Source organism: Salvelinus alpinus, chromosome 18 (assembly GCF_045679555.1).
Source record: "Salvelinus alpinus chromosome 18, SLU_Salpinus.1, whole genome shotgun sequence".
NCBI lineage: Eukaryota > Metazoa > Chordata > Actinopteri > Salmoniformes > Salmonidae > Salvelinus > Salvelinus alpinus.
Genome location: NC_092103.1, coordinates 36,652,778 through 36,668,110, shown reverse-complemented (window position 1 = coordinate 36,668,110; position 15,333 = coordinate 36,652,778). Strand labels below are relative to the sequence as shown.

Below are 15,333 nucleotides of genomic sequence, written 5' to 3'. Positions count from 1 at the left end.
AATAATTCACATTTCACGTTGCTGTTGGATTATTTTCCTGTTGGGGCAAACTGGCTCAAATTAAGATCCTACATACTCTGAGTGTACAAAACATTAGGTAAATCCAGGTGAAAGCTGTTATCCCTTAATGATGTCACTTGTTAAATCCACTTCAAATCAGTGTAGATGAATGGGAGGAGACATGGATTGTGTATTTTTAAGCCTTGAGACAATTGAGACATGGATTGTGTATGTGTGCCATTCAGAGGATGAACAGACAAGACAAAATATTTAAGTGCCTTTGAACAGGGTATGGTAGTAGGTGCCAGGCACACTGGTTTGAGTGTGTCAAGAACTGCAACGCTGCTGTGCTTTTCAAGCTCAACAGTTTTCCGTGTGTATCAAGAATGGTCCACCACCCAAAGGACATCCAGCCAACTTCCCACGACTGTGGGAAGCATTGGAGTCAACATGGGCCAGCATCCCTGTGGAATGTTAGAGTCCATGCCGAAACAAATTGAGGCTATTCTGAGGGCAAAAGAAGGTGCAACTAAATATTAGTAAGGTGTTCCTAATGCTTTGTACATTCAGTGTACGTACAAAACTGTCAGGGAATTGAAGTCATTACACTAAAGCCTTGGGAGTGAGAGGAGGTTATTCAGGAAACTGGCCAGCTTCAGTTCCATTCATATGTGTATGGATGTGTCCCTCAAATGGCACCCTATCCCCTAAGTATTGCACTACTTTAGACCAGGGCTTTATGGGTAATAGTGCACTATATAGGGGATAGGGTGCCATTTGGAGGGGACCTACTGGTGGTAGCACCTGTTACCCAGCCAAAGGCAGCACTCACAACAACTCAGAAACCACAGGAAACTCACACACAAACACACACAATAGGGCAGAGCAATACAATACAAAGCAAGGTACTGGACGGAAAACCACACATACACGTAGGTAAACAAGCGCATGGGATAGGTGGGAGAGCTGGGTTTCCCACAGCAAGCACACACACACACACACACACACACACACGTAGACGATTCTACACACACACACCTTGTTGACAGGTTTTTCTTGGCTCTTGACCACTGGTTCGACCTGCAACTGCTTGCCCTTCTTCGATGGCGTCCTCTTGATCTTGGGCGAGTGGAACTTGTCCATCAGCTTCATGGTGAAAGAGGAGAGGTGGGAGCGCTGCGAGTCTGAGTAGGAGAGGAAGAGAGAGATGAGACGTCAGTCAGAGGAGAAAGAATGGCAGAGAGGGGAAATAGAAGTAGCCTGGTAGATATGTAGGACTTTGGCACCACAGTGAATGTCAGAGAAGTAGGCTAAAGCAAAAACCATGGAAAAACCCAGCACAAAATGGAAAGAAACGTTTTAAAACAGACGGAAATGGGGAGAAACACTACATTTCAATTTCTAATACTTTACCCTAATGAACACAGCCCAGGCTAAAATAGAGAAACCATAAGAGTCTGAGGGATTTCAATAAGAGACAGTGTCAATCAAATGATCATAACCCTGACAAAATGGCATTGCAGTAGCAGTGTTTCTGTCAGTGCAGAAGGTCCTAGCGGTTGTACTAGCATTGGCCCAGCAGGCAGGCTGGTGTAGGCCTATCTGTCTGTGTTCAGCTGAGGGTGCAACAGAGATGCTATCAGGTCTTATCACGTTCTCATTTCCACTGTCTGTCCACAGACTTCCCTCGGCTGATAACATTGCTGCTGGTCTGGTCGATCCTATCTCTGAGAGGCCAGGCAGAACGGGAGTACACACGCACGCACGCGCACGCATACAGGAGCTGACAGATAGACACACACGAAAACATGCACACACACTTCAATCTCCACTGTCCATTGAGAATAGGCTGGTTAGTGGGAGAAGAGATGGAGAGATGAAAATCGCTTTATGCTGCATAATTGCCAGCAGCTTCATAATAGCAGAGTCATTCAGCGGAGTTTCCCCAAGCCGCTGCCGGAGTGTTGAAGATATTTGGGAGAGAAGACAGTGCTCCCCGTTTCTCTCCTCCCTGGAGAACCTCCCCCCTCCCTCTAACTCCATCTCTGGGCTGCACACACACACAGACAGAGGTAGGAGATAAATACTAAATAGCCCTGTTATAAAAGAAAGAACGAGAGAATGAATGAGAGAAAAGAGAGACAGGAGAGCGAGAAAGAGAAGAGATGGAGGCTAGACAGAGCTGCTCTTCTAGCTGATGTAATCCCCTGTACAATGTAGTGACCATATTAATAGATCCAGACTTGACTTCTATGGTAGTGACAGACATCTGGCTGTGGACCATCATCACTGCCTCCATTCAGTGTGTTGTCTCTTTTTCCTCCAGTCAACAACAAAAAACACATGCATTCCAGGGTTGAATGGCAGGAAATCGGTTATTGAGATTTACCGCCCAAAACCACTCCCTTTTCCCGGGACAAATAACTGCAAGAAACCGATAAATTATAAAAAACGATTTATATGAACAGCATGACGTGAAATGGAACTGTTAAATTATACGCGATGTCTAAATGTGGCTTCTCTACGGCCTTCTCTCTACATGATCAATCATCAACGCTCAGGCTGGGGTCAGACAGCCCATTTCAGTATGGAGCGCAGTTCACAATGTATGTAGACCTATCATCTCATCATGGGAACAAATTTTCTTGTGACAGGTTGGCCCTACATTTGCTGCAGCACAGCCTATTCTACAGTAGAACCGCTCCAGAGTACAGGCCTCAGTGTAACGCTCATTCCTTCGACAATAAACGCGAATCTGACCATCACCCCTGGTGAGACAAAACTGTGACTTGTCGGTGAAGAGCACTTTTTGCCAGTCCTGTCTGGTCTAGCGACGGTGGGTTTGTGCCTATGGGCGATGTTGTTGCTGGTGATGTCTGGTGAGGATCTGCCTTACAACAGGCCTACAAGCCCTCAGTCCAGCCTCTCTCGGCCTATTGCGGACAGTCTGAGCACTGATGGATTGTGCGTTCCTGGTGTAACTCAGACAGTTGTTGTTGCCGCCATCCTGTACCTGCCCCGCAGGTGTGATGTTCGGATGTACCAATCCTGTGCAGGTGTTGTTACACGTGGTCTGCCACTGTGAGGACGATCAGCTGTCCGTCCTGTCTCCTTGTATCGCTGTCTTAGGCGTCTCACAGTACGGACATTGCAATTTATTGCCCTGGCCACATCTGCAGTCCTCATGCCTCCTTGCAGCATGCCTAAGGCACGTTCACGCAGATGAGCAGGGACCCTGGGCATCTTTCTTTTGGTGTTTTTCAGAGTCAGTAGAAAGGACTCTTTAGTGTCCTACGTTTTCATAACTGTGACCTTAATTGCCAACCGTATGTAAGCTGTTAGATTCTTAACGACCATTCCACAGGTGCATGTTCATTAATTGGTTATGGTTCATTGAACAAGAATGGGAAACAGTGTTGAAACCCTGTGAAGTTATTTGGATTTTTACGAATTATCTTTGAAAGACAGGGTCCTGACAGGGTCCTGAAAAAGGGACATTTCCGGAGTCGCCTCTTCACTGTTGACGTTGAGACTGGTGTTTTGCAAGTACTATTTAATGAAGCTGCCAGTTGAGGACTTGTGAGGCGTCTGTTTCTCAAACTAGACACTCTGATGTACTTGTCCTCTTGCTCAGTTGGCCCTTTATCTGTGGAATAAAGACTGATACAAATATTTCTGTGAAAGGCTAACATCGGCCGATAATATCAGTCAACCGATTTATCAGTTGGGCTCGAATGTTCAATGGAAGTATATGTGTGGAATTGGAGGTTGCTAGGCTAAATGACAGCAGTAAGTCACAGAGGTCTCAGTGCCAGCTGTTAAGTAATGGGAAGAGTACAAAGCAGCCCCCCCACACACACACACACACACACACACACAGAGCGAGAGAGAGCGAGAGCAATATACAGAGAGAAGGGAAGGAGAGCAAGTGAAAAAACAGAGAGAAAGAGCAACACAGAAGAGAGATGGAGAGAGAACATCAGCTAAAAGCAGTAGAGAGGATTGGGTGATGATTAAATGAGAGTGAATCATCCGCTTAAAGTGGGACTCCCTTCATTTCCTCAAAGCACATATTAGCAGAAATTATGCATGGTGAATGACTAAGAGAGTTACTGATCACTTCCCGGGGAGTGTTCTCTTCTTCGGGGAGCTACAGACTCTCTCTCTGTGTGTGTATGTGTGTGTCACTGTATAAAAACGCAAGTGATTTAGAAACGTGCATAATTAAAAGCCCACGATAAGTAGCATTAAAAACAGCTTCACTAAGTGACTGACATAACGAGACTACACACACAAACACACTCTTATTTCTGACTATATTGAGATGATAAATCAGCTGTTGCAGTCGTACTCCTGTTGCAGGCCGAGGGAGGGAAAGCTTGTCAGCTCAAAATGAACCACTGCTCGATGTAGTTTGGTTACGAGAGCAGAATCTGCTATCACCAGAACTTCATAAACACGCTACTCTTCTTAGAAATGGATAGAACTGGAATGCTACCATCATGGGTGTACCACATAATTCATAGACCTGACATATAGTATACATATTCATGGCTAAATTAATTATAATACAGGATATTAGGGTTGTCACGATAACAGTATTGCGATACTCCGAGGTATCATGGCAAGGAAACAAAACATGGCTCGTACTGAATTTCCTGAGGAAAACAGTCCTAAAGCTGGTAACAAGCAGCCTGATGTTGTCATCCAGAATCCCATGTTTCTTTTCCAAGCTATAGCACACTATATGTCACATACAGTGGGTTTTTAAAGGACTAAAGAGTTTAGTCTGCTTTGTGTTTTCCTTTTTGCCAAGGAAAATCAGGTATCGTAGTATCGCGATACTGGTATCATGATACCCTACAGGATATATTAAGTATATTACTGAAATAGTGCCGTGTGAACTGGCGGAACAGAGGCTGCTATTTGCAGTTAGACTCAAGCTGTTCTAGTCACAGATGAAGACCTCACCGAGTAACAGATGTGAAGTCTAAAATAAGAGACCTACAGAGAAATGGAAGACTTCTCAAGGCACGTGTGAGACCCCCCAAAAGGTTGAATGCTGAGTGAATGATTTATGCGTCGCCATTGTTTTGATGTCTATACATGTGTTGCCTCATATTGGGGTAGGCTTGGCAGGGATCATGGAGGACTGGGTCCTGTCCGGTGATTGGTGGGGGTTTTCCTGGTGGGATTCCGTTTCGAGCCACGCTCCAGAACAATGAGCCACAGGAAGGAGCACTGGGGCAGACAGGAAGTCAGATTGTGTTAAGGGGTGTGGTGTCAGTACACACCCCTTTGGGACTCCAGTGACCAACCACTCTCCATCCACTCCCATATAGTAGAGAAGGAGACTAGTGTGACTATGCCACATGTCAACTAAATGACTTGTAGGCATGTGAAGTCTTCCTCCAGTGTGTCTACCCATTCCTCGATCCCTCCCCTCAGTATGGACTGTGCTCCTTTAATGTTTTTAACTGACCTGCCTGGTTACATAAATGTTATATTGAAATAAATAAAATACAACACCCTGACTGTGTAAGTGAACTCTAATCCCCTACAGAATTACCAACTACGCACCATAACAACTCAGGACTACATTTTAATTTATTTACCCAAACTACAACACCCAGGACAACCTCTCCTTTTCCATCTCTGTTATGTCCTCCATCCGTCACACGCTCTCATTATTCGCAGGCTACGTGACGCGCGCTCACACACACACGGTCTCCGTTCGTCAATGAGTTTTAATGCAGTTCAACATTTGACAGCGAGTAAATATCAATACACTGGGAGCTGACGTATTGGTGGACCATGTCTAACAGAGCATAGTGAGAATGTAAACCACAGATAGATCTACTAATACTGTGTGGATCTATCGTACTAATACTGTGTGGATCTATCGTACTTAAGTGATAATGCCAGAGAAGCCGGTGTTTGGATTATACAAATCTCCGCTGTCGAAAACGAAATGTTAGTCTAAAAGAAATGGGAGATATTGTCAAGATGCTTTTTATAGTGGAGATCAATTTTATAAATTGTCTGGCTAGGCTGATGAGACAGTGGATTGCGCAGTGAGATGGAACAGAGTAAATAGGCATTTCAATGTCATAGCTTCAGTCAGGGGTAAATTGTGGAATAGACACCGGCTGGAATGAGGATTTAACCAATCAGCATCCAAGATTAGACCTACCCATTGTATAATATTATAATGAACAAGTGTGTTACGGTCTTTTGATGTCCCTCTATGGCTCTATACAATCTATTTTTGACAAACCTGAAATGCTTCGGCTCTAACCTCAAGTTTCAAAGATGACAACTATAAGGCCTGCAGATGTCTACAAGAGGAGATGCCCAAGTCTGATAGGGGAGTACGCCTACCATGTGACTATCAGGGGGAAATCCAGCGCAGTCAGTTACAGTGCCTTCAGAAAGTATTCAAACCCCTTGACTTTTTCCACTTTTATTTTATTACCCCTTTTAATTTTTCTCCACGATTTCGTGATATCCAATTGGTAGTTACAGTCTAGTCCCATCACTGCAACTCTCGTACGGACTCAGGAGAGGCGGAGGTCAAGAGCCATGCGTCCTCCGAAACACATCCCCCCCAAACCGCACTGCTTCCTGACACACTGCCTGCTTAACCTGGAAGCCAGCCACACCAATGTGTCGGAGGAAACACCGTACAGCTGGCGACCGAAGTCAGCGTGCATGCGCCCGGCCGCCACAAGGAGTCGCTAGACCGCGATGGGACAAGGACATCCCAGCCGGCCAAACCCTCCCTTAACCCGGACAACGCTGGGCCAATTGTGCGCCGCCTCATGTGTCTCCCGGTCGCGGCTGGCTGCAACACCTGTTGTGATGCCTCTAGCACTGCGATGCAGAGCCTTAGACCATTGCGCCACTCGGGAGGCCCCGACTTTTCCCACATTTTGTTGTGGATTACAATTAGATTTTTTTGTCACTGGCCTACACACAATACCCCATAATGTCAAAGTGGAATAATTTTGTTGTTGAAATTTGTACAAATAAATAAAAAATTAAAAGCTGAAATGTCTTTAGTCAAGTATTCAACCCCTTTCTTATGGTAAGCATAAATTCAGGAGTAAACATGTGCTTAACAAGTCACATAAGTTGCATGGACTCACTCTGTGTGCAATAATAGTGTTTAACAAGATTTTTGAATAACTACATTATCTCTGTACCCCACACATACAGATAATTGTAAGGTCCCTCAGTCGAGCAGTGAATTTCCAACACAGACTCAACCACAAAAGACCAGGAGTTATTCCAATGCCTTGCAAAGAAGGGCAACTATTGGTAGACGGGGTACAAATAAAAAAAGCAGATATTGAAGTTATTAATTACACTTTGGATGGTGTATCTATACACCCAGTCACTACAAAGATAAATTCGTCCTTCCTAACTCAGTTGCCGGAGAAGAAGGAAACCGGTTCTTGAATAATAAAAGTTCAAAATACGCTTTATGAGTAGTTCATGACCCAAGGATGGAAACACAAATAATTGATTTTAAAATGAGGCTTTTCCATTTATACTGTTCAATCCAACTCCAAACAAACATAATTTTCAGGATATTGATCCATTTCTAAATTTCCTGTACTTTTATTATCATTTCCACACTGTGCCACGCAGTATGATAAGGGAAAATAATATAAGCCTAGTTAATTGGTGAAGTGTTGGAATCATGGAAATATAAGGATTAATCGAATTCGAATAGTTGGAATATAGTGGGCAGCACCTTGAATACATTGCCGTTTGACATGACAACAAATGAATAAACCAGGGAGGATTTATTGACAGGGTAGGAACCAAAGTGTTGGTCAGTGTTTCCAGGTGACCCCAATTAGATGTTATATCCCGTTTTCTTACTTCATGTAGCTAGCTAGATTGCCAGCCAACATATTCCTTTCTGATGGGATACCATTGCACAAACATGCTTATTTAGGGCTACACCAGCACTGATACCAGTCAGTATTAGCTAACTAGCTACGCTTGCTCTGAGTCTTAGTACATTTACCAAGCTAACTAGTGATTAGCATTAGCTGCTAACACAAATTATTTTAGCAACACCAAGACAAACTAGCAGAGAGTAGTTTGCAGACAGTAAGATACGAACTAAGCGTATAGAACGCTTGTGGAAATCAGCATGTTACCAACATTGTTGCATCCATCTAACCATGCAGAGCAAACGGCAATAAAGTGCTTGTGACTCTGTGATCGAGCAACTGCTATCCCTTTGAGTGACAGGGGGCAGTGCTTGGATTGGTTAGCGGCATGCAGCAGCAAGAGAAGAAAGAGAGAGATGACTCAAGTAGCAAACAGAGTAAACTATAAAAACTGACATTATACCCGCCGGAGTTGCATGGATACCGATAGCAAAATACGGTATGTCATCATGAGGCCAATGGTGACTTTAAAACAGTTAGAGTTTAATGGCTGTGATGGGAGAAAACTGAGGATAGATCAATCCTCAGACCCCTTGTGAGACCATATGCTGACACATGCACATTTGTGGCCTGCTGGAGATCATTTTGCAGGGCTCTGGCAGTGCTCCCCCTTGCACAAAGGCGGAGGTAGCGGTCCTGCTGCTGGGTTGTTGCCCTCCTACGGCCTCATCCACGTCTCCTGATGTACTGGCCTGTCTCCTGGTAGCGCCTCCATGCTCTGGACACTACACTGACAGACACAGCAAACCTTCTTGCCACAGCTCGCATTGATGTGCCATCCTGGATGAGCTGCACTACCTGAGCCACTTGTGTGGGTTGTAGACTCCGTCTCATGCTACCACTAGAGTGAAAGCACCGCCAGTATTCAAAAGTGACCAAAACATCAGCCAGGAAGCATAGGAACTGAGAAGTGGTCTGTGGTCACCACCTGCAGAACCACTCCTTTATTGGGGGTCTTGCTAATTGCCTATAATTTCCACCTTTTGTCTATTCCATTTGCACAACAGCATGTGAAATTTATTGTCAATCAGTGTTGCTTCCTAAGTGGACAGTTTGATTTCACAGAAGTGTGATTGACTTGGAGTTACATTGTGTTGTTTAAGTGTTCCCTTTATTTTTTTGAGCAGTGTATTTCAATGCCTACCTTCAAAGTCAGTGCCTCTTTACTTGACAACATGGGAACATCAAAAGAAATCAGCCAAGACCTCAGAAAATAATTTGTAGACCTCCACAAGTCTGGTTCATCCTTGGGAGCAATTTCCAAACGCCTGCAGGTACCACGTTCATCTGTACAAACAATATTACGCAAGTATAAACACCATGGGACCACGCAGCCGTCATACCACTCAGGAGATGAACGTACATTGGTGTGAAAAGTGCAAATCAATCTCAAAACAACAGCAAAGGACCTTGTGAAGATGCTGGAGGAAATAGGTACAAAAGTATCTATATCCACAGTAAAACGAGTCCTATATCGTCATAACCTGAAAAGCCTCTCAGCAAGGAAGAAGCCACTGCCCCAAAACCGCCATAAAAAAGCCAGACTACGGTTTGCAACTGCACATGGGGACAAAGATCGTACATTTTGAAGAAATGTCCTCTGGTCTGATGAAACAGAAATAGAACTGTTTGGCCATACTGACCATCGTTATGTTTGGAGGAAAAAGGGGGAGGCTTGCAAGCTGAAGAACACCATCCCAACCGTGAAGCACGGGGGTTGTTCCCCTTGCTCTGCATGGGTAACGCTGCTTCGAGGGTGGCTGTTGTCGATGTGTTCCTCGTTCGAGCCCAGGTAGGAGCGAAGAGAGGGACGGAAGCTATACTGTTACACTGGCAATACTAAAGTGCCTATAAGAACATCCAATAGTCAAAGGTATGCGGAATACAAATGGTATAGAGAGAAATAGTCCTATAAATACTATAATAACTACAACCTAAAACTTCTTACCTGGGAATATTGAAGACTCATGTTAAAAGGAACCACCAGCTTCATATGTTCTCATGTTCTGAGCAAGGAACTTAAACGTTAGCTTTATTACATGGCACATATTGCACTTTTACTTTCTTCTCCAACACTTTGTTTTTGCATTATTTAAACATAATCGAACATGTTTCATTATTTATTTGAGGCTAAATTGATTTTATTGATGTATTATATTAAGTTAAAATAAGTGTTCATTCAGTATTGTTGTAATTGTCATTATTACAAATAAAAAAAAATATTTTTATTTAAATCGTCCGATTAATCGGTATCGGCTTTTTTGGGCCCTCCAATAATCGGTATCGGCGTTGAAAAATCATAATCGGTCGACCTCTACTTTATAGCATCTGCTGCATCTTGCCTATGCCGTTCGGCCATCGCTCATCCATATATTTATATGTACATATTCTTATTAATCCCTTTACACTTGTGTGTATAAGGTAGTAGTTGTGGAATTGTTAGGTTAGATTACTTGTTGGTTATTACTGCATGGTCGGAACCACAAGCATTTCGCTACACTCGCATTAACATCTGCTAACCATGTGTATGTGACCAATCAAATTTGATTTGATTTAATTGAGTGTATGTAAACTTCTGACCCACTGGGAATGTAATGAAAGAAATAAAAGATGAAATAAATCATTCTCTCTACTATTATTCTGACATTTCACCTTCTTAAAATAAAGTGGTGATCCTAACTGACCTAAGACAGGGAATTTTTATGAGTATTAAATGTCAGGAATTGTGAAAAACTGAGTTTAAATGTGTTTGGCTAAGGTGTATGCAAACTTCAGACTTCAACTGTATATGCAGGTAGGCCACCAGACAGACAGTCAAAACCGTGCACTAGGCCTATTAAAAGCTGTATCTTGCAATGGAATGCTGTATCTTTACATTTTTTGGCTTGCAATGTCTTGCAACTTCAGTAAAACAAAGCTTATCATCAATGAATAGGCTAGAATATTCAACACGCAACCGACCGAAGACTGAACACACACTTGCATCATTAGCGAAGAGCAAGAGCAGCTGAGTCAGCGCGAGGGAGAGAAAATGGGGGCAGACAAACAATATCTTGGTACTCTGTATCTCGCAATATCTTGTCTTGATGCCTCACAAATTCACCAAAGTAGCCTAAAGTTCACCTCTTCCCCTCTAGTTTTATTTAAAATTACACAACTTTCCCCAGGCCTTTATAGCCTATCGTCTAGCTAGGATATAACATGAAAAATAATGTTTTGTGATAAGCACACTGAGAATGAAACTTTGTGGCAGTAAAAAACATTGTTTCCGGTTAAGGATTTTTCCTAACGTTAAGGATCCCAACTTCCTTTAAAAAGTTTGAATGTCTAAACTTTCACACCCTACTCTAAAACAGGTCATTAAAAGCTCTTGGATAATATATTATTTGACATCAAGAAACCACCGCCACAGAACTTTATAAGGTTAATAAAATAAGTAACTTAAAAGCTACATGTTGTATAAACACTGAATGAGCCATAGCCCACTAATTACATTCCAATACACTGTGTTAGGACTACAATGATCCCATTTAATCATAAGTCTTCCTTGGAAGAGTGGAACTATGAGACGTGTGCTTGAGGGTAATACAGGCCTATTATATTATCATCAAGACAGTCTTAAGAAACATGCTTCAACACCTATTCAGACTCAGAGGAGCCATTCTGTGTAAAATGTAGGACAGCAGCACTTTGACAGTAAGGAAAAGGCTGGGATAAGGGCTTGTGTGTACATTGTGTGGGGCACACATAAACATTGACCGAGACATGCCTCAATGCCTCCTCTGTTCAACTAAGTACGGAGCCAACAAGTCGCAATCGCTCTCTCTCTCTCTCTCTGCCTTGGGGAGTGTCATTTCTCACTAATGGCGTGTTGATTATATGGTTGAATGGTGCAAGGCACAAGCTGTATTAACATACTACTACACCACGAGGGCCCGGAGGTGAGGAAAAACACAAAAACACAAAACACATGAAATCTATGCATCTCTCCACACACACAATCAAAGAGAATAGCCTGGTGCTACAAACGAAAGACCTGTGTGTGTCCTGTATAGCCTATCCAGCATTTTCAAACAGCCCAGCAACTAACATCAAGCCTCCTGGGCCTATAACCAATCCATATGCAACTGACTGGAAAAACACTAGGTCAGATTATCTGGCAACTATTTATATTCCATAGCAGGGATGAAACTAAAGTTCTAAAGGACTTTACCCTTTTCGACATGCTCCCAATAAAGTTAAATGAATTGGATTGAATGCTCCCAAGCGCAGTGGGCTTCCCAGGCATTGTGTGTGTACTCCTACATAGAATCCATGTAAAATGTACTTTTGAAGACAGATCCTTTTGAGGGTCTTTGTGTTCTCTTGAATGTTCATCCATCTATTGATATGGATCAGATCTGGGTTGAGGTCTTATCATGTACAGTAGGGATGGGGGGGGGGTATTCGTTTATGGGAACACTTGGCACGCCACCAGGGAGGCAGTATGGGTGTCCATGGGGACAGCACGGTGCCTGGGTGCTGGGTCATTCAATTGTCCTGTACACACACACACCTATCTAGGCTATTCATCCTGACTCAACAAAAAGACTCAAATACAAGAAAGAATGGACCAGCTGGACTGCAGTCAAATGGCTCACAAGCCTTTGCAGAGAGCTTTTACTATTGAGGCTGTGACCCAAATGCTAGCATAAACACAACAAGCACACTCTCTGACAGACAGACAGACAGACCATACATTACATACATGTAGGCCTAAACTCCTTTACGCCATGATGTCCACAGAGCCATAGGCAAGGATAGGATTATGGTTATTATAGAATTTCTGTCACGTGACCTCCAGTCAGTAGGCCTAAACCCTATCACGTGGTCACGTTTTCTACTGTTCTAGCTGGATGTGCATGTGTGTGTGTGTGTGTGTGGCCTGGTTGTGTATCATTCCAGCCTGGGTACCCCTCCTGCTCCTTCCCCCCTGACGCCAGCCAGGTCACTGCCACTATTTCCTGCCCCTCCCCCCTGCCGGCTCCCTCCCATCCTCTCTACCCGGCTTCACAGCCATTAACTGCCTGGGTATACAACATGCTGACTAACCTAGGATCACCAAGCTCACAATGCACACATACACAGAAATTAGATGCACGACACGCACACACTTCAAGTGACCTTGTGTACTGTTGCTTGTATTTTGGCCGCTGGCCCTGCTTTGTGTTTCAGCAGAATGTTGTGAGGAGAGAGAGAGAGAGAGGCTGGGCTTGCAGCAGGTCACCTGAGACAAGCAGACTAACTAAAGCATCACAAACATATAGAAATTAGGGCTGGGACAATGCCAGATACTCGTATCGTGGCAAGATTTAACTTATTTTGGAAAACAGCCCTAATGTTGGAAACAAACATCATTATATTGTCATCCAGAGATACATGTATATATTTTCCCAGCTACAGCACACAATATTTTACATCCAGCAGGTCTTTAAAGCTGCACCATGCAGAAATCCTCCAGAGTCCTCTTTGCATTCACATTGCTATGTTTATAAAGGAACCAAGATCTTTTTCCAACATTCACTCAAACAGGCTGAGTTTTAACAAAGTGCAGGACAAGCCATTACATCAGAATGTGTTATCGGACAGCTAGATATACCTACCTACATTTTGGAAGCTAATAGATTGCATTCAGTTAAAATACGAGACATAATTGTAATTTGTTTGGTAACAGAATAAATAGCAATAGAATAACTGCATAATAAATGAAAATTGTACACCCAAGGTAGGCTACTGCCCCTTTAAGAGCTAGAATAGATGTTTATACCCTATGGTTGTTTATACAACCTTATGCTGTGATTCTCACCAAATATAGCCTTCTCACACTATTCAAACCCCACAATCATAAGCAGTTTATGAAGCTCTTAGCCTATAGATCACATATACAGTACCAGTAAAAAGTTTGGACACACCTACTCATTCAAGGTTTTTTTTTTTTTTTTTACTATTTTCTACATTGTAGAATAATAGTGAAGACATCAAAACTATGCAATATGTGGCACCAATGTGAGGGTTTATGGCAGGAGAAATGGTGTTGCAGTAGTCTAGTGTGTGGTGCAGGAATAATGACAATCGAACCTGGAGAGCTTTGAGTTTACATTGTCCTACAAAAGTGAACCAGAACATGGAATTCAAGCGAACCGAAATGTGCGTACCGTACGTCAGCTACAAACTGACAGAAATGTCCGTACGTCAGCTACAGATAGAAATGTCCATACGTCAGCTACATGGCAGGAAAATGAATGAGAGGTGGAAAATGAGATGACCCCTTGTCCTTCTTGTCTCTTACTCTGAAATGGTGACACTTTTTTAGCCATCTTTCCACTCGTTTATGGACTTTAGGGCCTTTTCTGTATTGATATAAATACTGTCAGTAGATCTAACAGTAGCTGAGAGCAGAGATACATACCATCTGATCCAGGGAGATAAACACTAGGCCCTATAGCAGCTCTGTATGACGTGAACCACTGTTGTTTGGTGGTGGAGAGCAGAGAAAGACAGAGAGGTGGGGGAGGCAGAGGAATAGAGGTAGACAGAAAGACAAAGGCAGAGCGAGAGAGAGCGAGAGGGGCAGCCTCTAAAGCTCTTCAGACAGAGTCACTCAAAGCACATACAGCCCCAGATCAGCCAAGTACTTCAGCGCTGCTTAAGTGTGAGCAAGCACTGATGAGGATATGAGTAAATGACCTTTAGCACATTAGAGAGAAGAGAGTACTACTAGCCTATTTCTTCCTCTCCGTCGCTCTCCCTCGCTCCCTATACAATCCTCCTCTGTTCATTCAGCTCACACTCTGTCAGTGCTGAGAGAGATGAGGACTATGGAGAGATAGGGGACATCAGCTGGGAATCCTTCCACATATGAGATGTTCTGTGTGGGCAGGACTGGCCAGGAGAGATCCCTGCCGTGGTCTAGCCTCCAGACGGCCTGTTGCAACAGGAGAGGAAGAGGACATGAGGAAGTGGGTCAGGCTAAGCCTGATGTACTCAAGCAGAAAGCCCACACACTGCCTAGAGGGGCTAAAAGCAACCAACCGCCGCACTGCCTGATGGGATGACCTAGTGTGTGTGCGTGGTTGTGTGTCATACTGTGTGACACAGGTGTCTGAGGGATTGGTGAGCGGGCACAGGGCTGCCGTGGGGTTGGGAAGGGAAGAGAGGAGGGAGAGAGTTCACACACCCTTCTCTGCTTCCTATTTCAACTGGGTTCGGAAATGGATTAGTGGAGGAAGGAATACCCCTTTTCACACACCCCCCGACATGCCTAAACAGGGAGCCCTGAAGTTCCACATTCCCCACACGCCTCGTCCCCACATGCCTTGTCCCATCC

The 15,333-nt window shown here is 43.7% G+C and overlaps 1 protein-coding gene across 8 annotated transcripts in view; it reads right to left on the bottom strand.

Moving 5' to 3' along the window:
• Positions 1 to 15,333, bottom strand: part of rapgef1b (Rap guanine nucleotide exchange factor (GEF) 1b) — a 72,466-nt gene that overhangs the window by 42,436 nt on the left and 14,697 nt on the right. For all 8 annotated transcript variants that reach the window (XM_071351795.1, XM_071351794.1, XM_071351791.1 and 5 more), the window contains exon 2: positions 1,039 to 1,184. In XM_071351795.1, coding sequence (XP_071207896.1) covers positions 1,039 to 1,184 — 146 coding nt within the window. The remainder of the gene's footprint in view (positions 1 to 1,038; positions 1,185 to 15,333) is intronic.